The 27,279-nt window shown below is 43.3% G+C and overlaps 2 protein-coding genes across 8 annotated transcripts in view; one reads left to right on the forward strand and one right to left on the reverse strand.

Annotated features, from left to right (window-relative positions):
* The window catches only part of pappa2 (pappalysin 2), a 53,356-nt gene extending 51,713 nt beyond the window's left edge, over positions 1-1,643 (forward strand). The window contains exon 27 of the mRNA XM_053882616.1: positions 1,532-1,643. Within this exon, the coding sequence (XP_053738591.1) occupies positions 1,532-1,633 (102 nt within the window). The 3' untranslated portion in view covers positions 1,634-1,643. The remainder of the gene's footprint in view (positions 1-1,531) is intronic.
* The window catches only part of astn1 (astrotactin 1), a 294,106-nt gene continuing 268,328 nt past the window's right edge, over positions 1,502-27,279 (reverse strand). For 4 of the 7 annotated variants that reach the window (XM_053882623.1, XM_053882620.1, XM_053882618.1 and 1 more), the window contains 4 exons: positions 23,928-24,063; positions 22,648-22,748; positions 20,478-20,661; positions 1,503-6,138 (listed from right to left, as the gene is read on the reverse strand). In XM_053882623.1, the coding sequence (XP_053738598.1) occupies positions 5,904-6,138; positions 20,478-20,661; positions 22,648-22,748; positions 23,928-24,063 (656 nt within the window). In that variant the 3' untranslated portion in view covers positions 1,503-5,903. Of the gene's footprint in view, positions 6,139-20,477; positions 20,662-22,647; positions 22,749-23,927; positions 24,064-27,279 lie in introns of all 7 variants that reach the window. The other 3 variants (XM_053882621.1, XM_053882619.1, XM_053882617.1) reach the window with 1 other exon arrangement.

Consider the following 27,279-nt stretch of genomic DNA (forward strand, 5'->3'; position numbering starts at 1 on the left):
TCCACTTATGAAGGAAGATAAAATGGCTGCATTTGCTCTTTTTCAATGTATGTTAGCTAGTGGGACCAAAACTGAGTTGCTGATCCCCATCCAATCTGAATAGTTTTATTATTAAGTAAATATGAGTGAAACTGAAACAGTCACAGCTGCCAGCCCCTCGCTCTTCTCCAGGGCTGTCACCCTCTGCCTTCTTGAAGTTGTCCATTTCCCCTTCCTCGCCTCTTCGTCTCCCTCCCTCTCTCTGGGAGCTGATGTTTACACGGCTCGCAGCAGACGACTTTGCAGGGCACCAGAGTTTATTTTGCAACCTGTGGTGATGGCTCACTTCCTAGACAAGAGCTGGCAGCGGCTTGTTGTTGATTCTTAACATGTGTTCATCCGTTCACCTCCACGGCGGTAAGCCCCTCCACGCCTCCCCCTGGAGGCCCCTCAAGTTTACTTGCCGTTCAAAGGCCACATTCAACCGTTTGACATCATGCACTTTTTTGTACTGGCCCCTGGAGCCCCGCAGCAGTTCGCTTTGTAACCGTGAAGTGGAGTAAGAGCTTTCTTGTGTTACTGAGCAGCAGAGAGATGTATGATCAACCCCACTCTTTTTTTATGGCATGGTCTTCCTGTCCACCTTCCTCCTAGCAACACTGCGACGGTTTCTGACGTGTCCTCAGCCTTTTCTTGTGCAGCTTCAAATGCCTTTCCCGTTTCAAGCACAATCTCATCTTTTAGATCTGAATCCAACAAGTAGCACATGTTAACATATCCCTGTATACAAGACAAAAAAAGTCCTTTGCTAAAAGTGAAGCACTTAGTTGAGTTAACCTTTCTGCGTTTCAGAAAAGAACTGACCCACAGATAGTTTAACTATTGAAGCTCAAGCAACAAGTGTGGGAAACACGCTGGGAAAGTGGACCTTTGCATCCTATGTTGACGCCGAAGGCAGGTTGCATGATGGCACATAGATGTTTCTAAGGGTTATAAAACGTTTTCCAACCTGTGTAGTGTTTCGATGCCATCAGAAGGTCACTGTGAGTGAAAGAGATGACCCTTTGAATAGTAACTGACACGTTATGTGTAGAATGAACGGAGCCCCATCCCATGCATCACCTAACCTCAACCTCCATCGATATGCTGCGGAAGTCGAAACATGCGCTTCAATTGAAAACTTCAACGCGCAACGCCGAAGGCTGCCTTCAATATATTACACCATGGACGTGAGGACAGGACGCGACAAGAAGCGAACTTACAAAGAGAACGAATCAGAACCAGGAAAGAGTCGCGCTACCTGCACGTGAGCAAAGACCATCCGGCACACACCTCAGGGAGAGCAGGGATTTCACAGGGAATCAGCTCCAGGTGTAGGTAGCCATTAGCAGGAGTCAACCTTTGGAAATGAAGGGTGAAAACAGGAAGAGTACCGACAAAATAAAACCCAAATATAAGCAGAAACATGACAGAATAGCTGAAAATGAATGATGACCTGGATGTCATTGGAGTCACAAAAGGGTGAATATGATTTTATTTTTTCTTTCTTCAGGTCATTCAGTTTGGGGTGGATTGCACCGAGGACGAGTGCACGTGTCGCGACCCGGAAGCCGATGAGAACAAAAACAAGACGCTGCAGGAGGATGATGATTGAAGGAGGGCAGGATGGGGGTGGGGGTTGCGGGGGCTGTGTATTTTGACGAATTTGGTTGCTGTCTAGCTTTTAAGCGCCTGGCTTGAATTCAACCAAAGAGATGGAGTTTAGCTTGTTGACACGAGAATAGTTTGAGAATGTCATTGAAGTTCGTAATGAAGGTCAGTTGTACGCACTTCACTCTTTGAGCTGTTTGAACGAAGGATAGACCGTGTTTCCAAAGATCATCGTGTGTAATGTTAATGTACTGTTATCATGGATGAGGAAGGAGTTGTGTGTTCAGTTTTTCATCCCTCTAAATGAGGTCAGGCTTGTGCAAAACCCAGAATTGGGAATTGAATTGGCCCCAAACCTCAGGATGTTGGTTTGAATTTACAGGAAGTGGAATTGAATTCACTGCAATTCGGAGAAATCCCATTCATTTGAATTTCAATTCCACTTCTTGTGTAACTTCAACCTCCAAATCCAAATTGATGGAATAGAATTTGAATTTAGGAGATGGACTCAATTCAGTTGGGAATTTTGCTCAAGCCTGACTCACTGTGTAGAAGTTGAAGACAGCGCATATCCAGTCACATGATCAACAGAATGAAGCCACAACGTATGAGAGCCTGTACATATACTTATCACGTATCATCATTATCATTCCATGCACAGCTGCTTTTAATCGTAATATTTAAATATTTTCTTGGTGACAAATCTCATTAAATATCCACCCATGTGTAAGCATATTCTCCGTGGTATTTTACTGTGTTATCTGTCATAAAATAAACTGCAACTTTATATCAACCTCGAGTGAGAGTTTCATTTTGAAGACCACACTGTTTACTGCCATATATCTGTCAAGTTGGCGGGTCTCCTTGCACCCTGATCTTCAGCACCGCCCTCAGATTCTCATTCCGATTCAAGACTCGGACTCAAGGCCTTGATGTTGCTTTCAGCTGACTGCTTCTGCACCTTTCACTACGGCCAAGCTGTGTGATGTATTTGTGAATCTTTCTTCATGGTGGCATAATTAAGTTCCCCGTTCCAGTGGCTGTGAAACACCCCAAAACCAATAAGTTCCCACCACCGTGCTGGACAGTGGGGATGGTGTTCTCTCAAGCAAAACACTGCTTAAGCTGCAAAGACGGCTGATTTACAAACTATAGGTGCAATGACATGTGACAAACTGTTGGATTAGGGTTCAAGTCGTGGCGCCAAGGAGAGCCCAGGTTTTACAGTGACGTCCGCAGAAAATTCATCAACAAGATGAAGAAGCTGATCGCAGCAGATGCAGGAATTCACAACATCCAGCATTCTCGCTCCCAAAGCATCAAATAAAACTGCCACAGAAGTTCATTGCAAAAGGTTGGTGAATGCCGTGGGAATGAGAACGTGCTGAGGGTGTCTCTGTGTGCGATTTTTGTTTCATCTGACCATCAACAGAAGACAGAAAGCACAAAATATGCTTCAGCTTGCGAAGCAATAAACACCTGTGTCTTCACCAGTGAACCTGAAATGTCCCGCTATATGCATGAGCAGTGGAGTGCAAATGACTCATCCAGCGAGAACCTGCTTAATCCATAATCCCATCTTTATTCATTTTTAATGGTCAAAAGTGTAAAAGTAGAGTCACATGCAGAAGTAAAAGTAGGAGTCAGATCCACCGAAGTCTTGCGTGTACTAACATGCATGCAAACAGATTGCACACACTAAGAAAAAGTACAAAGCCACCAACTGAGAGCACACAAAGGTCAGCAATTTTTAAGGGGCCAGAACACAGCGTAAGCCACTGAATGTGTGTTGTGAGTTCTGGGAGGAGAATTGTTTCACTCAGCAAGCACAAGCTGATTATCACACCTGAGAGCAAGGTGGTGGGCAGGTCTCAAGCCTGTCTGTCAACAGTGCGCAGGTGTGACATGGCTGCCGTGATTCAACTGAGGAGATGGTGGAACATCCCATTGCGCTTTCCCATATTTGAGGAGTCATCCACAGTGTAAGCATGAGGGAGCATCAGCTGAACATATACTGAAGGATTAACAACGTTACTCCACTTCAGAGAGATTCACTATGCAGCAAATATTTCTTTCCATTTCATAAAGGGGATCCAGGTTTAGTGAGGCTCACTGGTTTATATTTCAGCCACTAATACTTCAGAAATATATACAATAATGAATACCAATGTAACACTCCATGGGGAGAACTAGGTTTTGAAAAAGGACGGTTTACAGATGAGTTGAATGAGTTATAAGATCTGTCTCCTTGGACTCAGAGTTTATGAAACTGAAACCACTGGAGCTTATTTCACAAACACACGGCACGCTAGCTGCCATTTTGTAGTCCTTGTCAGTTGTCACTCTTATCTTATAAAATACCTCATAAAAACAAACATCAAAAAATTATTTTGATGCCAAGCTTACTAGAGAAAAAAACCCACAATAGGGCCCCTTTAAGAAGACATTTTCGATCCAGTATCTTAAGCTGCCAGTTTTTTAAAGAGATAAACGTCTTTTATTTAATGTGTTTTATATATGTTTCATCGTGGTTTTCTGTCTGCAGGTTGTGTGTCGGCTCAAGTCTCCAGTAGTGGATGTTTTATTCTACTGTGATGTGATGTGATCAACTCTCACTTCATCTCATCGATGTGATGTGTGAGTTTCCTCATTCCCATGTTTAAGAATTTGTGTCTGGGTTTTAAAAGCTGTGCCGAGAAAGAATGCTTTTGTTTTGACTCTGCGAACTCATCACAAAAACTTAGAACAGCTGTGTTTCCAACACCTTAGCACACGCAATCTTGAGGAGTCATCCGCAATATGTGCACATGCTGCTGAGCTGCAGTCAAGCTGCACCAGTGTCTTCAATCTTCTATACATTTAAGGATTATTTCATTACTCTTCTATGTCTTTCGGCACTTCCGTCAATGGTTGCCACGGCAACACCCTCCTCCCCCTAAACCTATAACTGAATAGAATTTATATTTTCTTTTGGGGGGCAGTGATGAAAGACGAAGGTGGCGCCACACACTGGAGTACACACAAGTACCAGCAACACATAAATGAAAAGTATGTACAGAACTGAAACAACAAGAGCTCAAACTTTTGCATTATGAAATACTTTGTCGCCTGTACACATAATCTACAAGTGTTCATATTGACATGTGACTTTCCCATCCACATGTACTTCAGCATAGACCACAGTTGAAAAGGTTCAATACAAAAGGCAGCTCTTAACTTAAAGCACATGGTGCGACCGTCACAAGTTAGAATGTTTTAGTCACGTTGTTTGCAAGCACAACATAAAGCAGGTTACCACCAAATACTTTTGACCTTTACTAGCACTGCAATTGTGTATAATGGGAATGACAATATTTTTCATAGGATTTTCTAGTATTCATATCAAGTTTTTCAATCGCAGATTTACAACTGCTTTATAACAGATCATTTATGGCTCTTCATTTTTTCAGTACTCATTAATAGCCAAACTGCCTTTAAAGTGGTCATAATTTTTGGGATGTTTAAAGCTTTTTTTTTTTATCTCTTCTGCTCAAAAACGGGCGGATTTAAGCAAGATGATAAAAAAACAAAACACATGTACAAATGTCGAAGACGAATATCAAACCGCCTTCATGTTCTTGTGCTGCTTTAAACAGAAATGTTGGAACAACCTAAAACTAACTTAACGCATAAATTATAGTAAAGTTTGACGATCAATTTCAATTTAAAAAAACTGTCTGAAGTCACATTCAACAGTGTTCGAGAGCAAACTACACTACATATTTTATATTTACAGAATAATACTCCATTGATCAGCTGGCAAAAACAAATGACATCGAAAACAGCGCAGTTGTCACAGTTTACACGCAAGATCATTTCATAGTGATGGGTCGATGAGGCGTCATGAAACAGTATTGCAGGGTTGATGAAACAGTGTCCTAATTTCCAGAGGCCACTATATGGTGCTCTTGATTTAGAAATGATGTGAGGTTTCATTGAATTAGTTGCTCAAAAACGTTTTACAGCAGACAGCGCCATCAGGTGGCCTTTGAAAATCAGGACACTGTTTCATGAAACCTCACGTACATGTCACTATGTTCATGATTCATAAGAGAAAAAGATCATACTCAAAGATAAATGTGTGTAAAGTGGAACTGCAATGAGGTTTTCCCCAGCTACATACATTGTTATTTTAGTCAGAAATATTTTTTACTGTATTTTAATGTACACTAAATAACATGTTAATGAATCTGGCTGATCTGGTTTGTTATAAATTCTGCTCTCCTGACTCTCACTCAGAGCTCCTTCGGCTCGCCGTAGTCATTGTACATGACGGTGAGCATCTGCTCCTCACAGGCCTTGTGCACATCCTGGCTGTCGGCCCAGTTCAGGCCGAAGGTTTTGGTGTCGGTGTAGCGGCAGGACAGGAACTTGAGGGACATCCGGCGGAGGCCGATCTTGGGCTCCTGGAGGAGACCCTTGCACCAGGGCGAGAGCTCGTCCAGCTGGGAGAGGATGAGTCCGGCCTTCCTGTTGAGACAGAGACACTGCGTTGGTGAGCTGGAAATCAGAATTTCAGCTTCCCAAAGCGGTTAACAGGTCAGCAATGCGGTGTTGACCGCATCTGACCCAAAGTGCAGGATCTGGGACAGGCTCCAGCCACCCGCAAGGTGAAGGAATAAGAGGTGGAAAATGAATGGAAACATTAGAGTAGTGATAGGTAGGTGAGGTATCATGAAACAGCATTGCAGGGTTAATGTAACAGGGTCCTAACTTTCACTAGATGGTGCACTGGGTTTTGAAATGACGTGAGGTTTCATTGAATTAGTTGTTCAAGTACAAACATTTTCCAGCAGACGGCACCATCTAGTGGCCTCTGAAAATCAGGACACTGTTTCATGAAACCTCATCAACGCTTCAATACCGTGTCATGAAACCTCAGCGACTAAATCATTAGATTATGGAGAAGAGATTGCCGAGTCCATGGATCTTCATCCTTATGATCAAATAGTTTATTAGACAGCCAACATGCAGAGGCAAAACACCTGCTTCTGGACCCTTCAAATATGGCTGTGTATAGACAGCAAAGGAGATGTTTTTTTTTTTTGTTTTGTTGTGAGGACAAACACCAACTATCTGTGACAGTAACATGAACTTGTTTCTTTTCAATCTTTAGGATGCAAAACTGCGAGTGTGGGAATGAGAAAATGAGCTGAAATCCATGGTGAAAACTGGGACTGGAGATCCATGAAATCCCAGAAACTTCCATGGCCGGTACACAAGGGTTGACTGCTCTTTAAACAGATATTCATGTAAACACAAAAAACAGCAGTGAATGCACCACTGCATGGTTCAACCCATGACCCTCAGTCTTCCTCAGGTATTACTGCCATACAACCAGCCGTGCCAGAGGCCCCACGCTCATCACTGTCACGACTGAAAATGGAGAGACGTTTGCAGGGAAGCTCCTGCACAGAACTCAGGGACATTTTCAAACAGACTCTTTGGCTCCGGTAGCTCACATCACCATATTTAGGGAGGCAATATCAGATCATCGTGAGCAGCACTGAACTGTGGGAAATCCTTGTTTCCACAGCCCAAACCAGACAGTTGATCCTCCTCTTTGGACATCAGACTGTCAGCAGCCCATTAACAAGCTGGGGGTCTCTTGTTAATTTTGGCATCGTGGTAATCCCAAAATGGACTTTTCCATAACGTCGTCCTGCGGGAGCTTTCATACGTCTTATCGTTACACAAATAACAATGAAAAACATCATCTGGAAAAAGAACATTTATTACTCCGATATGGTGTGTGCTCCCTCCATCACCATTTTGACCATGCCTCTATCACGTCCCGGGACACAGTGACGCACCAGTATGTGCTGCTTGTGTCACTGTCTCGGCGAACAGAGGTGCTGTCACTCCGCACAGAAGCCGTGCTGCTTCTGTCACTTCCTGTCTCCCCACCACTGCAGTTCACACTTCCAGTGCACTGGCTTGGAAAATGTCTTTCGTACCTTGTAATTTTGAAACATAAAATTCGTGTTTTACCTTTCAAAAACTAAGGAGACGGCAAGACTCTCGTATTTACGATCCATTTCTGTTGCCATGGTCCTGAGCTGCAGTCTTGACAATCAAAGTTAACATCATGGAGCAGCTGCTGCTTCAGGAAGGTGAGGAGTTGAACCATCTGCCAAAGATTTGCACTTCAGTTGCTGTCACGAAGAGAAAATGGTTGAGCTAGTTTCTTTTAAAGGTTCCTCTTTCTGGGCTTCTCCAGGCAGGAGGAGACCTCGGGGAAGCCAGAGGACCAAATGATTTTTTTTCAGTCTGAAAATGGAAGTTTTTAGCCACTTCATTTTAGCCACTAGTGGACTGTGCTGAGGGACTCCTCATCTGAATTACATTATCCAGACTGTGTAACAGTGCTTTTGTGTACAAAAACCAAAGAAACAAAAAAACCTGGAAGTGACTTTAATTTCCTGAGTGAACACTGCCACTTCTCTTCTAGGAATCCAGTTCTATGGCTTGTTAGACCAGAGTTACATGCACATAAGTTAAATCTTAAAATATATCGCCATCTGTCCCTCAGCATTTCATGCCCAACACTTCCTCGTCTTCTCTGGTTTGAGGAATCCTCTCCATATCCTCAACTACAGTGGTACCTCGGTTCTCGACCACAATCCGTTCCAGACGGCCATTTGAGAAGCGATTTGTTCGATCGATTTTTCCCATTACAATGAATGGGAAAAGAAATAATGTGTTCCAAGCCTTAAAGTAGGCTTTTGTAGGAGTGAATGTAGAGTGTCTGCTGCAGGTGCGCTGTTCCTCTATGTGTGTGGCCGCTGCATGTGGGAGGGGTTGCCGAGTGAGTGACGTCTCTCCAGAAGTGAAGAGGTGCCCGGTGCGTGTCCAGCTCTGAATGTGCGCTTCTGTGCAGTTTGGCTGTGACAAAGTCATAAACCAAATCACGCTCTGTCCCAGACTCGCCTCATCCCTGTCCCAGCTCCAGCCCACAACAGGACATCAAACCCTGGAGTGAGCGCTCCAGCCTCGTAGGTGTGGAGAGCGAGCACCTCCCCTGTGACACTCTACCACGGTCCAGTGCGGAGACAGGAAAGGTTTTACACCTCAATATGAAGAAAAAACAGTCAGTAAATGTAGCTAACGGGACACGTCTGTATACAGAGGCTGTGTTATACACAATAACAAAGCGCGTCGTGGGTCAGCTGATCGGACCGCACACATTATGTTTTTTTGCCTGTGTTTTTCGGGGGCGTTCGAGTTCTGGATTTTCGTAAAAAATCCGAAGGAAAAAAAACGCGAAATTTTTGTTTGAATTCCGATTTGTTCCAATTCTGAGACGTTCCAAAACCGAGGTACCACTGTAGTTGGTTCCTGAACTCCTCCTACGGCCCTCCGACCGACTGTTCAACAGGTCGGTGAAGGTTCCTTCAACATCATTGTCATGAGGTTTAGAGTCCATTTATATACAAAATGTGTTAACTTGTTTTTCAGTGACATCACATCCAGCAGCCCCAAGCTGGGTTTTCAAAACTTTTTAATGAGTTACTGAAACTTCAAATGAAGGATTCAGTGCCACTTTCTACCACTGGTGGTCAATGACGCTCCATTGATGATTTTTACTATAAATGAACAAACGCATCTTCCATGGTGCTTAATGGTCAACTGAGAAGACTTTTGTGTGAATGCAAATAAATACAATGACCTGTACATATCCACCAAAACAAAACCATGCCAAAACAACCTGCTGAGACACTCTGTGTTTTTTCTGTTATTAATGCTTTGCCTGTGGGAGGAAGCAGTGAAGGGTTGATGAGGCTTCATGAAACAGTGTCACGATTTTCATAGGCCACTAGATGGTGCTGTCTGCTGTAAAATGTTTGGACTTGAACAACTAATTCAATGAAACCACTATTTATAGACCAGTGCTTCTCAAATACAAGTAACATCCGACTTACGACTTGCTCGACTTACGTCCACCCGTACTTAAGACTACGGCCAGCAGATGCTTCTTTTTTTTAATTCAATGTCTGGCACCGCAGCACGTAGCAGCCAGGCAACGCGTACGACAGTTACGGCAGCACAGTATCCCAGCATCTCACTCTCACACAGCCATCTACCACTACAGTAGCACATATAACCCTCGCGTCAGCTATTTTGAATGGCATTCTACTAACGTCCAATCCGACTTACGATCGGAAGGTCGGAACAGATCCCGGTCGAAAGTTGGATGTTACTTGTAGTGGGGCTGGCCCCCTTCGGGGCTATGCAAGGGGGGAGCATGAGGCCTTGGGGAACATACTTTTTTTGCCGCACTAGAATAAAGTTAAATGTTAACAAAGTTATTCTTTATTGTAAGTCGATCTATAATACTTCCTTTTTTCTTTTATTAATGTTAACAAGGATACAAATGGTTTGCTTCTTCGCTGGGGGGGCGCAACAGAAAATGATTGAGAAGCACTGTTATAGACCAAGAGGGCGATTCCTTTCACTCTTTGTCTGGCATATTATAAAATATATAGAAGCGACAAAAAAACTAAGGCTAGTATTAGCTATTCCCTGGGTGGCTGTAACTACAGACAGGAATGACAGAGTAAACCAAGCACATTTCAAGTGAAAAATGTGGCTGAAGACATCACACTTGAAATATGATCGCACAGTACTACATGGACGCTGCAGTAAGAACATGTGGCCACTTGACTGTCAGCAAGGCTACATGCTAAGTAGAGCCGCTACTTAAGATATACGTAATAACAACTATTTGTCATAAAGAACTCGGGGAAAAGGTGACCTTTTTCAGTGCAGATTTGTCCTCAACAGGATGCAGACATGGGATGAGGTGTGCTCCCAGGTTGTGTGAATGAAAGCTATGTTGACAACATGCGGGAGGAAAACACTAACTACTGGGCTCTTCTTTTCTCTGACAAGATTGTAGTGGTAAATTTGGAAATAATGTGAAAACCATGAACGTACGTAGCCTCACATTTATGAGCCCTAGTGACTGACACATTCCCAACTTCATCCAAAACACACAGTGAGCCTCCACAACCAGCAGGCCAGAATGATGAAATCACACAGTGGAAAAATGAATGAATGAATAAATGAATGGCTGTGAAGAAAAGCTAATGGATGTCTGCAATAACTATGAAATCCTCTGACTTGTGATTGTGCCAAAGCAACCCAGCTGAGAAATCATCCCCACAAGTAAGTTCCCATAAATATGTCCGGCAGGGTGACTGGAGCTAGTAAATAACCATTAAAACCCGATGATGCCTCCTGTCTTGAGTCAGAGCATGGCAGAACAGGACGATTTCATTCATTCTACACCTCGTCCTTCAGCTCCATTGGAGCTCTCGCACTGCCAACTCTTGCTGCTGCCAAACCACACGTCTGCGGGAACTCAGAGACCCACACAGGCATGATATAATGACTAGAAGCGCATCACTTTGCATGTGCCCAAAATCAAATGACTCATTTTCAATTTCACAGCTTTGCCGAATGTTTGTGGCGCTGCCTTTCTGATATGAAATGGGAGGAATTCTATAAAAAGAGCTCTGACTTCTGCATTATATTATAGCTCTATCTGTATTTAAAATATGCATATTTTATTCAATGTTAAAATGAAAATAGTTTCTGAGCTATTTCTGCACAATACAACCCAACTGGCTCTTATTTTAAACCTCTGAATTGTGCTCCCGACCTTTCAACTCTCGCCACCCATCTAAGTCTTTGAGAAGAATTCAAGGTTCCAGGTGGTGAATTCAGGCGGTAAATACCTTTGACACAATGCTAATAACATGGTGACAGATCCGACTGCCTGCAGCGAGAGTGTCTTTTCAATCACTCTCCCAGAGCTCCACATTCACAACATTTCAGTGTCCCTCACAAGGGATGATATTATTACTGGAAAGCCAGTGGGTTTTCTTTGTGACGAAAGCAGAGCTGCAGTTTCTGGCACGACGGCGGGGCATGAAGGACATAACTACTGTATTATTAAAGCAATGTGCCTTTGGTTTGTGGAGCTCCTCACAGCCAGGATCTGTGGTTTACAATGACAGAAAACCTGCCAGAGTCATACATAGTTTGCTGCTATTGCTGGTTCTTTGCTGGTGTGTTCATTCCCAATTAACAAACAAATTTCGCACTTTCCACAGCAGACAAGTGTTGCTTAATGTTCTCTGAAATTATTTTGGAACAGGCCTGTGTTAGGTCCAGGAAAAATAGACAGCACGGTAAATGCTGTCAATCTTCCTGAGCAGACTAAAATCTTCGTGTTGGTACTGGAAACGTTCCGCTATAATGTCATTCATATCATTTTTCTGAAAACTCTTCATGTTCCCGACATTTTTCAACAGCGGTCAAAGGAAACTGAGGTATTTGTTTGCTTAAAATAAAGGGGGAACATAGGGTTTATTATGCTTTCATTTCCCAGGAAGGCTGTGGGACGTGTTGCTGGTTCCAAACAGAGACCAACGTGTCCATAAATCCTACAGCAGGTATAACAGCAATGGAAAACTGTGCGTGAGATGTGCGTTCACCGGTTAAAAACAAACATTAAATTGCAGTGCCACAAGCAAAAACTGGCGACAAATGAGCTGTTTCGGGTGAAAATAAAAAGAATAGCAAGAAGCATCAAAAGATGTTTTTGACGTTGTTTACATTTTTTCTGATTCAGTCATGTCCTGATGAGAGAACTCCGGGTTCCACTAGTAATTGAAAGTCAGAATTCCAAGAAGTTTCAGTCATCTGTTTTGGTAAGTGGAACCTCTGGTGGGGATTTGACATTTAAGTTGGAGTCCTCGCCTGCAAAATGGCTGCAATATGATTTGGTTTTTACTTACATACAAAAAATTAGATTGTTGCTTTAAAATATTAATAGAATTAACAGTTTTTTTGCAACTGCAAATATTACATTGAAACATTTTTCTTTAGAAAGCTTTATTCCTTGTCTGTACAGTATGTTGGTCACTGGGGCCCCGATCAAGAACAAGTCCTGGTGGGGTGGGGGCCAACTGAGAGAAGCACCTGGTTGCCTGGGTTCTATCACAGGACCCAGTTGGACATATCCCAAAAACCAACAGCTTAGGCTCCAGTACTGATCTGTTCCAGAGCAGTTGGACTCTCTTCACTTTGGAGTTTCCAAGGGTGGGTGGCGATGAGCTGGGAAGTTGAGGTTACTCTACAGGTTGAATGCTCCGCCTAAAGATTGACAAAAAGGTTGGCCAATTGAGTAAAAGGACATGCCCTTCTTGGAGCCTCTGGATAGAGCACAAGGAAGATTTCATCGCTCACATGGGAACTTGGAAGACCTCATGGGTGGAAAGGCCTTATTCCAACTCAGAGTTTGCTGCTCAATTTGTCCCAAACAAACACCATATATTTATGAGCATCATCTTGTCTATAAGGGAACGTGGCACACGTAGGACACCCTTAGCCACAGCTGGATGTTTGTCATTCCATTGGATCATTCAGATTCAGATTCATGAGTATTGGGCCGAGAGGTCTACTGGGTACCTCTTCATAAGAGTTGGATCAAGTGGCCAGAGAGGTAGTGGAACAGAAATGTCAGAGTGAGCTTCAACTCTCACTTGAAGGAGACCCTTAACTACTGAATATACACAAGGATGATGGGTATAATCTCGTTGAAAATGGAGGCCTATAGATCCCCGTGGGCTCGCGAGACACCTGAGGTAGCTGAGAGCTTGAACTCGACTCAACCAACTTCTGTCCATAATTTATAATTTCTCTTCTAAATGGTGCAAGTATTCAGTTTGGTGGGTCAGAATCTCATCACTGCTTTGACATGATGTGTGCTGCTGCTTCTCCACGATGGAGAGCTTCAGTTCTGCATCAAGAATAGCATGCATTCTAGATTGAATATACGAATTACTGCACCCAAATTCTGCTCTTGGTGACCTGAGGTGTTCCACACAACATTGCAAATGGTGTCCTCGCTAGGCAGTGGAATTCATAGTATTGATGAATGAATTCACCAGAATTATACTAATGCGGGGCCGCACACATCAACAAGGTGTGGAGTTGATCCTTAAGTCGGTGCGCTCCACTAAACAATCCGGACCCACAAGTGATCTAAGAGTTAGTCCTTTGAACCAGAAATCTTGACAACAAGGAAGTGCACAGGGTGATGGTGGTTTGGCTGTTTGACAGGTTGCACTTGCTGCCCTAACATCGGAGGGAATGGACGGGTTGAGGATGGTGGATTGTGTGTTATTGGGAAGAAAAGATGGTCTTATTATTGTCATAGAACCAATAAACATTTAAAAGTTCTGCGTTTGGTTCCTTGTTTCTCTGTTGGATCAACATTCCGATCCACATAAAGGTTGAAGTCGGTTAGCTCTCCTCACATTCAACAATTTTGGGTCATAAATATTCAACATATTTAGCATTTATGATTGTCGTCCTGGAACCGTTTATTGGGAAAAATTCATTCTTAACACGAAACAGAAAAGATAGTTGATCCTTGGTCCGGACTGGGCAAAATGCAGACAGAAACAGACAGATTATCATTATGTTTGTTTCAATTTTTCATGCTTTCTTCAACTGCGGAGAAACTGAAAGCCACCTCTGCTTTAATTGTGTTTGTTTTCATCCTTTTCTTGTCTGTAAAAATTTAGCAAGCAAAGTAAACAGTCTGCTGTAGTCAGGGTTATGATTTCCAGAGACAAAGTCCAACCCAAACAATAAGTGTTATCACATGCGCTGCTCTGATTAAAGAGATTGTCACATGAAAACAGAGAGAAAATAGACCAAAAAAAAAAGAATCCAACATTACTCCAAGCCATCCAAACAAGGCCAAATCCAAATGGAGAGAATCAATGATATTCTCCCGACTTAGCCAAAACAGCTAGCATTTCTAAGTCAACAAGCATGCAGCTTGGTACTCCCCTGGCGATGACAAGGTCTGGGCCTCGGGAGGCAAAGTGTCAAGTGTTGGACCGACAGCCTTTCGGTGAGTTGATGGTTCCAGTTAAAACATCACGCGATGTTACGTGAAAAAGACAACAAAGCGTCCTCCAGGGGAAGCCAGAGCGCCCTGTCTGTGCCATTCGATATGTTTCGAAAAGCAGATGATCCGATTATCTGCCACCACAAGAAAGACCAATACATATCTTCATTGATCTGCGCGCAGATATGGACTTCTTGGCCGCGACAACTCCAGGGTGAGTCAGAAACTCAAGCCCTGAGCTTTTATCTATATTTTGACTCGCTTACGTAAATCCAGTTCATTCATTCCTTATTGTTTGTGATGGCAGCACTAGAGGAGAGACTAATGAGTGTGTGGGCTGGAATTTCATTTGAGTTTGTATTTGTGGTCCAAGTGTTAGAGAGGGGGCTGCCTACCAACAAGTCAAAATAAAAGCCCAGGGTTATATAAGAGAGTGCGTCAGGAGAGGTTAAATCTCAGAGTGATTCCATTCGGCTGCTTGAACTATTAAGTGGTATTAAGATAAAGGTGAAAGACCTGACCATGAAATGTGGTGAAGGAGATGAGCCAAGTTTGGGTTTCAGACCACACTGAAATCACTCAGATCAACGTCAAACGATTAAAAATGTTCCTGTGTTGAGCTGACAAACACCTGTGTTAAAGGGAAAAACTGGGTATAAACATCACCAATGTTGCTATCTAAGACCGTAAAGACTAAGCAGCGTCCAATGTTCCTACCTTAAACCCTATTGTTGTTACATAAATGAAGAAGACCCCTGTTTGCATGTGAAAGAGATGCACATTATCTTCAGATGTTGGCACAGAGGACTAGACCAATGGCTCCCAATCCTATCAACCCCCAAAATAGCGGTGCCATTTATGTGGTCGAATAAAACCACATAAAAGTGCAGATCTTCAGGTCATGATCAGAGCTCACTCAACATTGTTTATTTGTTTTGAGTTCATGTCATTTTTTTTTTTACATTTTCTATTTGTTTGCGTTTGTACACACTCAGGGAAATGAAATGGAATAAATGAAAATAGGCAACATAAAAAAACAAGATGAGAAGAAACATGAAAATATAAAAATGTGCTTTTCTTCTTCCAAGAAAATGCTAAACTGAGCCTAAACACCCCAAATTGAATCATTTATGCAAAAGTATTTCACCACATTCTGGTTGGATAACAATTGCATGCAGTCTTGATAACTCGCTTGATAACATTCATGAGCGTTAGCTAACAGATTTACATATGTTACACACTTCGCCAAATTCTAATTTTGCTTCGAAGAGTCATTCATTTTGGGAAACAAATGCATATTCACCTATGTCCACCCAAACACTGTACACCAGTAGACTGAGTACCGTTTTAAATGAGCAAAATTGGATTTTAGCAGCCTAGTGTTGTAGTCAAGACCACACTAACCAAGACATCATCGAGGCTGGAGAGTATAGAGACCGAGTCAAGACCAAGACAGTATAGGTAATAAAAAGGAGTGTCACATTGACCCACAAATGAGTGGGTGCTGGTTTTTGTACCAATGAAACAAAGAGACATTGGTTGACCAAAACAAGAAGAACCAGTCTGACAACAATCTTCAGACACTGCATTGGTGTTTGGGTATCTTCCTGATTGGTGGCAATAAAAACCGGCACCCACTGTGGCCCTTTTGTGGCTCAGTTTGAGACCCCTGATAAATATCAAAAACAAATAAAACAAAAAGCCAGAATACTTCTTTTTCCAATTATGTTTACTCTGTCTTGATCAGAAATCCCGTAAAGTGAAAGTGAGGAGAATTGGGTTTATGGATTGGATGGAGTGGGTTCTAGAAAAAGTCTGATCGTCTTTCCGGTTATTTTTGCCTGAATCTGAGCCGATACCGATCCAAGCTCATACCGATAGCTATCCTTCATTAATTTACTGTAGTGAATAGCAGATATAGTGTTCCATTCTACAGCCAAACAAGGACCTCGCAGTTGTGGCAAACACCTCACGATAACTGAGTTTGCAGGTACTTAAACCCTTGCAACCGCTTCTCTACAGGGATAGGATTAGGCTTCATCTCATAATTCAGGGATGAATTACGACAGAGCTGACCCTGGCCCCGATGAGGAGCCTACTGGTCCATTCTGACATATCGGTTCAGCATCCCGCTGACACAGAGGGTGACATGTAACGGCAGAAAGACTAGTTTGGCAATTGTTTGTCAATACTGAATTCCACAGGCTTCTATGTGCAGAAAATAATCCAAAGCCCATTATGACTGCGCAGGAGCTTTGACTCCCCTTCACTGTGGATGAGCAGTGAGTGATGAAAGGAGAGAATACGGAGGTGGAAAACAAATTTTAAAACTATTATTCTAGCGTACTATAGAATAATAGCAAACAACAATTTCAGAATATAGAATAATAGAATGACAGCCTCAATGCTTGAAATGGATGGACATAGAGTGTGACGTATAGACGGTGGCTCAGGACAGGCAGCTATAATACAAATAAACTTTCCGATTACACAAGGTAATGATCCGGATCGTACGCGTCATTTGTCTATGCATTCTGTGCCTCATGACAGACATCCAATTGAAGGATTAGCTGACTCGGCATTCATGGATTTATGGACTTTTGAACAAAGGTACCTTGTCTTGAACGGGAAATGCTAGCGTCCCGCTGTCTCAGTTTAATAATCAGAATTTGGTGGGAATATAGGCAGGAAGGCTCTAATCCCGTCAAGAAGAAAATGACTCCGGAAAGCTGGTAACACAAGGAGGGACTTATTTTAAACGTATTTGTGTCCTGACAAATTATTTTGTCATAATAAATATCCCAAATGGGGGGAAGTTATTAATGTTTTTCCCCAACAAATCTCAACATGTATTTGTATTTAGACTGACAATGATGTATATTGTATATTTTATCAATAGACTCAGGGGGGTCAGGGGTCTATAATGTGTGGTTCACAGGCTATTGGCGGCCCTCAGGATGCAGTTTTGTGGTCTGCCACTGGGCGTCCAATTTTAGCCTGGGAGTGGCCTCCACAGGCCACGCCCTCTTTGTCCAAACTGAGATGTTTAGGATATAAGTGAATTCCAATGGAGCACCATTTTTCACAATATGACCGGATGACAGAAGGATAAAAAAACAGAATGAGACCATTCAGTCTTGCAGTGCATGATGGGATGCCTCAAGCCCACGTGGCATGACTTTTTGCCTTTTTCAAAGGAGCCCATTCTATAGACCTTCAAGAGGCTCACATTGACATTAAGTGGAATGACCAACAAGGATTCTTTGAATGCAAATAAATAGCAACAAGAGATGAAGGGAAATGACCAATGATCAGCTGCAAAACCCCAAGACCCATCTGGGTTCCGCCCAGCCAAGAGACCCCTGGTCTAGATGATGTCTTTTAGTAAGGGTGGGTCAGCAGAGGGAAAGTCAGAGGCCATTGTTCTCAGGTACCGCAGCTATCACAGCTGAGGAACCAGAGGTGCAAGAGTCTGTTCTGACAGTTGCACAGGACGCAGTGTGGAGTTTGATCCACTGAATGTGGTGATAACAAAGGCTACAAGACCAACCCAACATTCTAAGATTCATTTTTGTTTGCACCTCCACCCACGATCATGAACGCCTGATGAAGCACCGTGGCTAACATGGGTTTCTTGGAATGTTTGCAACTATAAGAGTCACAATTATTGTGATACAAATAATAATTACATGATAATAATAATAATAACAGAGTGCCCTCTGACATTATCTTTTATAATGTGGTTGAGTTATCATGAATGAAAGGTCAAAAATGTCACAAAGAAGTGTCAATATTTTATCTATAATATGTTGATTATGGACATAAGGTTATTAAGATAAAGAACACACAACCTCCAACACGATCGGAGTAGCCCGGCATCAGGATGGTTAAATGTGGGAAATATATTTAGCATTTTCTCCTCTGTCGCATAACAAGGCAGGTATGAAGGACTTGAGGCTGCGTGAAAGCTGTCAGCACACTCAAGACGCTCAGCGGGGAAGCTCCCTAACAACTGCGAACATGTCGCCTCGGGCCCAGAATAGTACCTTTCCTCACACCAAACCAGTAACACTGGAAAGTCTAATGTTCCTTTGAAGAAAAAAAAAAGTTTATACCTCCTTCCTCAGTTGCCAGGCCTCACCTCGTGTGCACTTGTGTACTTGTTTCCCACCTCTTAGGTGCCTTTATGAAGATGAATCACCCCTCCCTTTAGCTAAATTGGGGGGGACTGTTAATCTAAGTGTATTTTAATGGAACACTTCAGAAGCAACTCCCTCAATTACATCAACTCTTTCCAGCATGAGCCCCATTAAAAGTAACCTTTCATTTATGGCCGGGGAATCCACGGACACGGAGCGAGAATGAGAGGGAGCTAATCAGTTTCACCTGCCAAAGTTAGAGCACAGACGGCCATTTATGTTCGACGCTGGACGCATGATTCTGTTTATGGACGCCACTCTTATCTTTAGTTTAGCAAGAACGCCGAGGTCAGCCGTGTTTGGGCGCCATGAGGCGGCACCGAGGAACACTTCCCAGCTCGGTGGGAATTCACACAAATGACCCCAGGAAGCAGATTATTTAGCGGTACAACATTAACTTTAAGCATAAATAATATGTGAAATACCTCTGTAATATAAGTACATGAAGGAATCTAATCTATTAAACAAATGTAGAAAACAGTGGTGAGGCCAGCAATGTTGTATGGTTTGGAAACAGTGGCACTGAGGAAAAGAGAGGAGGCAGAGCTGGAGGTAGCAGAGATGAAGATGCTGAGGTTGAGCAGGATGGATAGGATCAGTAAGCAGTATGTCAGAGGGACAGCACATGTCAGGTGTTTAGGAGACAAAGTCAGAGAGGCTAGATGGAGATGGTTTGGACATGTACAGAGGAGAGAGAGCCGGTACATTGGTAGGAAGGTGTTGAGATCGAGAGGAAGGCCAAAGAGGAGCTTTATGGAGGTGGTGAAGGAGGGCATGAGGTCTGTAGGTTTGAGAGAAGAGGAAGCAGAGGACAGGGTGAGATGGAGGAGGATGATCCGCTGTGGCCACCTCTGAAGGGAGAAGCCGAAAGGGAAAGAAGAATCTAATCTATTAAACATTCACTTTGTTCCTGTTTATATTCACAATATAAAGTGTCTTCATTTAGTTCTTCACAAGGTATTTTGATGACTTTTATAAAGTTCATCTTCATCTTCTTATTGTAACTCAAGTTCACAGCTCAAGTCCATCGTTCATATTGTCATAAATAAACATGAATTGCTTGCTTAACATCCCATAACTGACAAACAAAAATGACCTTTGACCAGAACACATAGGCACAGCAGGAGGTGCCACAACACGCTCCGCCTGCGATGACTGAAATACTGTGTTTGTTTGGCTCTATTTTTAACAGTTATAAAATTTGCTCCACTAATGAGAAGTCACAGCAGCATGTGGTATGCATTAATGGTGAGTCACAAGTGCCGAACCCCGTGTTTACCAGTATTTGGATGTGAATGGCTTCAGAGGAACAAAAGATCAATTACAACACAACTCTGGAATAAGCGGCGGCCACAAATGATGCATTTAATTATATTGATTTTGTACAATGGGCTGCATTTCATCAACGCTTCTTTCATCCTGCGGCCAAAATACTGTTACGGGGTCAATTTATGTCTGGTAGGAGCCGCCGGTATAGGAGCACACAGGCACTTCCTTTGGCTTCTGACCAACTCACACAGAGTGCAGTGGCCGGGGCGGCCATGTTTAAGTTGCTGGGAGGGTCAGGATGGAGGGTCCAGCTCTGGGATGAATTGGCCAACAATTTAAATGTGATGATCAATTGAGCCCGAGGAATGCATATTGGTGAGTGTTAAAGGTTGGCGGAGCGGTGCAAGTACCTGGGTCCCAGCTCGTCCTCACACCTCCAGGTGAATTCGCCGAAGCTCTCGTAGCGCTGGTTGTAGTGGTAGAGCACTCGGTGCAGCGTGGGGGGGCCCAGGTCCATGAGAGTGTTGTACGCTGTCTGCTGCTCCTTGCCACTCGTGTAGCCGTTGAACAGGTTGTAGATTTTATCTGCGATTTCTGTGAATTATGAACGAGTTTTTGTTTTTTTTTATTACAGAGAAAGTGCAGTCATAAGTGCTCGGTCACCATTGACATTAGCATAGCAACAAAACAGCGTTGAACGAACAATCACAACACATTTTGTCACATTCGCTGCATGCTGTTCCATAGATCCATCTACAGTTAAAAACATGCCTGTGCATTTTGGCAATGGAAGTGGCGCCATCTATGTGTGAAAAAGTTATGTCTGGTTATCACATGGTCAGTTGTCAGAACCGCTTAGCTTAAGTCACTTGCCGATATCTGCCCTCAACTCTCATGTTGTGCGGACCTGGAAAACCACTTTTCCTCTGCCAAAGAGGTGATGTTTTCAATGGCTTTGGTTTGTCTATTTGTCAGAACAGAAAATAACTTGGGAAAGTTATGGATGTATTTCGATGACATTTTCTGGAAATATGTGAAATCCAGGATCTGGATCCAGGATTTTTTTTAACATTGGGAAATACATTATGACAATTTTAGGTATTTGTGGCAGAATTGCATTTGGAACCAGTGCAATTTCTGGCTGCTTGCTAGAAGTCTATGCTCTCTGAGTGCTTTTATAGTTTCACCTGTCAGTGTGTGTTTTAGCAGGTAAAAATTGCGATCTTTTGTAGGTAGCCATTTCAGGCGGTTTTACAAACAATGGTTGTTCATCAAATTTGCCAGAATGCATTCGCACCCACTTATACATCATCGATGTTCCCAAACCAAACGGTCTATTAGGTCAGGACGCTTTCTGTTTGCTGAATTTCTGAAGAGAACAGGATGAAAGATCAGACGTCACATTGACAATTTCAAAGGGAGTTTCTGAACTTTCTCACTCCTATGGCGTCAAATAACGGTAACTATGTATATGTAGCACCTCAACAGATAATGCACTTGACTCTATCAGCTAGAGCGAGTTTTTTTTTTGGAACGTCACATGAAGAAGAAAGACTTGCCCACGTGTCAACTTACCACACGGAAGGCTATGCTCTGCGTCAACAGTGGATGCAAAAGTTTGCTTGAAAATATTCTATATTTGACACCATAGGGTTGAAAAAGTTTTTCATTCATTCATCATTCAGTTAAGTCCAATGTAAGTGGGATTGGAACCACCAACCAATTCATAATCATGAGAGCTCAAAAAGCAGTTTGAATTGAAATATTGTGGCTAAATGGACTCTGACGTGAGGTCAAGAGCTGAAGTTAAGTCCCAAACATGGAGATACACCAAGGTGTTACCAGGACAACCAAGAGGCCTCAACCTCTCCTGGGTCTGCCTCAGATGCTCCTCTCAACTGACCATGTTTGAGACACCTGAGTTGTGTCACTTGAGAAGATGCCTTGGTCGGTTTCCTTGGAGCGGAGATGCAGTGGTTCTATACCCAGCCTTCTCCCCGATCTCTAAGGGAGACCTACCCAGCAGAGGAAACTTCAGAAGCAAGAACCTTGTTCTTTCAGCCACCATTCCCAGCTTGTGACCATAGAAAAGAGCGGCATCATAGATCGACCACTCCAGTATGACAAAACAATGCATGAGTGAAGACACTATCGAGCTCCATCCCTGAACAGGAAAGGTCACGACGGCGGCTTCGCGGTTGACTGTGAACTGAGTGAGAATAGCAGTTCTCGGGCTGAGAGCCTGCAGCAACCAAACCAGAGACCCTCTGCGCCCTGGCTGTGTCAGGAAATGCTGTCCATAAAAATCATGAACAGAACCGTGACAAAGGGCAGCCCTGGCAGAGTCTCATCTTCAGCAGAACCAGAGTCTGACAGCGGAAACGTTGGAGCAGAATGGCCTGTGCAAATGAGGTCAGGACCCCATTCTCCCCGGGGACCATGGGACCACAAGAGAAGTGGTTCATGTGCATTTACACAGTAATGTTAGTAATAATATGTGCCTTTGTTGCTCTCTTTTGGATGAAAGTCGTGCTTTGTGAAGTTCTAGAGTGAGCGTGCGTGTTTGTTTTCACTCTTCACCTTGGGCTTTGACGTCATCCACAGTTGGACACGGAGTCTTGATGGTGACCTCACTGGGGCTGGACCGCCGGCCTGTGTTGTCTACTGCCCATAAGCGGAACCTAAACAGCGCACACATGAGAAATGAGTTTTCTCAAGGGACAGACTGACAATCAACACGTCTGGCCCGAATTTTCTCTGATTTAACACTTCCACCTAGTGGTCAGTGGAGTGATCACATTCCTCTTGAGTTTAAGTGACATCCAGATTTTTTCATTACTTTGACACTCGGAAAGTAATAATCTAATCTGAAGCATGAGGCAGTTGAGTGAATTGTTCTAAATATAAAGTCTCAAAAATAAAATGTGAGAAAATATTGAGCATAAAGATGCTAACACATTTACTACCAGCATCTTTCTCTGAAGATCAGATGCAATCTAACAATAGAATTCAACAATAAATGTATTCAAATGCTTTCATTCATTTTTTTAATTCATAGAATTAGCAGCTCAATCTGGATTTATTTGCTTTGATCGACATATAAATCTGCGTACAACAGCATGCAAACCTGTTACATTTCAGCAAGGCAGGAAAATCTTTGGAACATTAACAAATAAATGAATAAATAAATACAACGTCCTTTGATGACCGGCTTGAGTTGGTCAAGGTTTCCATCTTTTATTGATTGATAAACATAAAAAAATGGGAAAGTGTCAAGTGTATTTCTTTCCATCTCTGCAATGCACCACACAGTGTTTCCAAAAGCAGCTGGATTCAGCTTTAAATTGTCTCAAGCTCAGATTTTCCTGACAGAAAAGCAAGACGAGGCCTTGACTCAGGGAGATGAATGAGCTGCCAGGCAGGATGGAGGGAAGGAGGGAGTCCTGCTGATGTCGGATTAAAAGGCCATGTCCACCTGCTCAGGCAGGCCAAATATATCACAAGTGCTGGACGAGTCCTTCCTTCATGGCACTGTTAACTGGCTTTGCCACTGACATCTCCAACCCCCTGCTTATCAACAACCTTCACTTGCCTCTCTTCTGTCTTCGTAGCTCAATAGCAGCACTTGTGAGTGAGGACCTGCTGAATCTATACACCGTCCGAGAAGTAACTGGCTCAACATGGCTGACCTCATACTGGGAAAAAAGCCAACATTGACTCTCAAAGAAATTTGGGAAAAAATGTCATTTCCTCTTTAGCAACAGTGAATTGGTTTTGTTGTGAGTAAATATTAACAAAACTAAACCAAAGCAGGATGTCTCAACGTTCACTACCAACTGCAACATAGCAGATGAACTTACATGTATGTGGTGTCAGGTTCCAGGCAGCGGATGATCATACTGATGGAGGACGACTGGAGGTTCGGAATGTCTCCCAGCATCACACATGGGGATCTGGCTCCGGACAAGATGTCATCAACAAAGCTTAAAAGTGTTTCTGTGGTGGACGAGGAGAGACGCCTCAATTAGTTTATGGACAAGTTTCAGACATCTATTATGATGATGCTGACAATTTTTTTTGCAACCACAGTGGCCGATTTCCACCAGGCAACTCACTGTCACCCATGTCATTTTCCAGTATAAGTTTATTCTTGATAAGCTGTGAGCAACCCGGAAACATGTTGGCATCAGAAACACATTGAAGTTGCTTTACTGATGTTGTCGCATGTTGTGACTTTTTGATTTTTTTCCGACCCAAATTTTCCTGAATGGACCACTATGCAGATCTATTTAACATGATCTAAAGAGTGGACTGAACTTTAAAATGTGATCGTAAGTACCGTAAATTCCGGACTATACAGCGGACCTCAATATTAGCCACATCCACTAAATTTAAGGAGGAAAATAGATCTTGTTCATACGTAAGCCGCGGGTGCAGTGGTGCTGTTCTGGCTTAACAACGCATGAGGATCACTTCTAAACTAGTTTTCAAAACGGGGTCCAGCTTCGAGACTCATGAAGCAAACTTGACAAAGTTCTGAACTTGAACCATGAACTCGTCACGTCTTTTATTTTATTTTTTATACATTCTTTTTTTCCGCCCACGTGTCCTGAATTCCGACACCACAGCTGATCTCAGCTGCTGCTTCTGGTCTCCAGTCCTCCAGGAGATCGGCTCTGTTGGCGGTTCTGCGGACACGCGAGTGAAAACAGTGCAATTTGAATGCCTTAAGGTCAATAAAACACCTGTGACTTCATCATTTGACGTGACCAAGCTTAATATTTTGGCGCTCTTTAGCCAGTAAAAATCATATATTAGCCACATAGTAGTACAAGCCGCAATGTTCAGACCGTGAGAAAAAAGTAGCAGCTTATAGTCCGTAAAGTAAGCGATTCAAATGAACACATTCTACATTGTCTCTCCTCATACTGAGCCCTTAAAACACTTTTCAGTCTTCTGCGCTGAGGTTGACCTCTAGCTTTCCCAGTCAACATCAGCTATGCATTACCGTGCAAAAAACAAAATCAAAGAACAATCCCAGTTGCGGAGCTTTTCCTGTCCGAGAAGCCCCACAGAGGACCTCAAGTAACCTACTGTCCAAAAGATCTGAGAGGGAGCATTTCACAAACTCCTCAATCACCTTGCTGTGCGCACGCGATGTACTGCCATGGCATTTATGGAAACAGTTCAACACTGCGGTAGATTAAAAAGCACACTCAAGTTTTAGTAGCAAATCACAACCTGGATGGCTCATCCAGAGAAACCTGGAAATAAAGTGCACCAAGTACGTAATTCCACATGCCGTGTACAAAGGCATTATCATCTAATAAAAGTCAACGCATGGAGAAAAAACAGTTTAGCTGTTTAGCTATGAAACAGGAACGTCAAACGCATGTGGTCGGACTTCCCACAGCAGAACGCAGTATAAACCAGATGATAAATAAAGAATACTATTCATGATGTAGTAGATTTGAAGTGAGGAACCTTCTGACTTTGGCAACCGTTTGTAGTGTTTCATGAAGTGTATTAAGAGCTGATCTCACAGTCATCCATGGTGAGTTGGGTATAAATGCCAGGCATGAAAGTCGGTCGTACGTTTCCGGATTGCAGAAATGGAAATTAGCGGCGGGTCAAACGGGGACCAGTCTGTCCTCGAGGCATCTGGGTCGTATTAGCCCGTGCTTAAACACAATATAACACAATCAAAAAAAATTCCCCCCAAATTGTCTTGATGTTATTTCTTAAATTAGGCAAGTACTTCATTTCAACTTGACTCGACTTAAAGGGGAACAAGCGAAGCTCCTTGCCACAAAATCAAACCAAACTCAAGAGTAATATTCATCAAGGGATCATGACTAATTTCTTTCCTTGCCAGTTTCGGGAAGCGTCTGGTAAACAGTGTTTCAGAAATACTGTCATTAGAGCTCATTTCGCATCGCAGGCTGGAGCTCCCAAACCAAATGGGTCCATTTCGCCTCACACATGGTGCCTGCAGAACCATACTTCCTCTGCAGCGCACGGACGTATCCTGAGATGACACTGAAGACTTATCAAGGTTGTCTGTTGGACAGATCTTGCTTTTTAGTGCGATCTGTCATGAAACAGGATGTTCTGGCTTGATAGCTTTTGGATGGGTATTAAACACCGGGGATATCTGTTGGGGGAATCGGCTTAAATGCAACGTTAATGGAAGATCATGAAATGTGATTTTAATTTATGGCTGCAGGCACAGTTCAACCTGTTCTGTAGCCTGAGTGGAGATGCTTGAAAAATAAAACACTGGATTGAAGCTTTGTAGATCCAAATACATTTTACTTCTGAGTCAAGAGCTTACAGTAGATTTGCCGTTTTTGATGGGCTATTTGCTCCTGGATTGCAAAAGTTCGTGTAAACATTTGGGTTTATATTCTGAGCAGGTTTTGATGGACATTAAAAGGAACTCCAATATCATCATGAATGGAAGGCCAAAGTATCGGACCGTCGTGGTGAAGAGGGAGCGGAGTCACAAGACGAAGCTCTGGATTTACAGATCGATCTACGTTCTCACCCTCACCTATGGTCACGATCTTTGTGTAATGACCGAAAGGATGAGATGGCGGATACAAGCGGCAGAGATGAGTTTCCTCCGCAGGGTGGCTGGGCGCACCCTTAGAGATAGGGTGAGGAGTTCGGTCATCCGGGAGGAGCTCGGGGTGGAGCCGCTGCTCCTCCACATCCAGAGGAACCAGTTGAGGTGGCTCGAGCATCTGATCCGGATGCCCCCTGGACGCCTCCCTGGGGAGGTGTTGCGGGCATGTCCTACCGGGAGGAGACCCCGGGGAAGACCCAGGACTCGCTGGAGAGATTTTGTCTCCGGTCTGGCCTGGGAACGCCTCGGGATCCCCCGAGAAGAGCTGGAGGAAGTTTGTGCAGATCGGGAAGTTTGGGCTTTCCTGCTCCGAATGCTGCCTCTGCGACCCGACCCCGGATAAGCGGCAGAAGAAGGTGAAGGTGAAGGTGAAAGGCGAAAGTGACCAAACCGGGTTTGCTCAGGTGTCTTCAGTACCGTCTTATCAAATTGAATTTGAAAAAAAAGCATTATGCAATTCTCAGCTGCTTGAAGTATTTAACACATTGGGCAGGTCCCACCCGCCCATATTTGAAACAGCCGAGCTTCAACAGGTACCGATGTGTTGTTTCCCCCCCCCCGAGCAAACTGCAGCAGAACGACAA

This window comes from Synchiropus splendidus, chromosome 13 (genome assembly GCF_027744825.2).
Source record: "Synchiropus splendidus isolate RoL2022-P1 chromosome 13, RoL_Sspl_1.0, whole genome shotgun sequence".
NCBI classification, from domain to species: Eukaryota; Metazoa; Chordata; class Actinopteri; order Syngnathiformes; family Callionymidae; genus Synchiropus; species Synchiropus splendidus.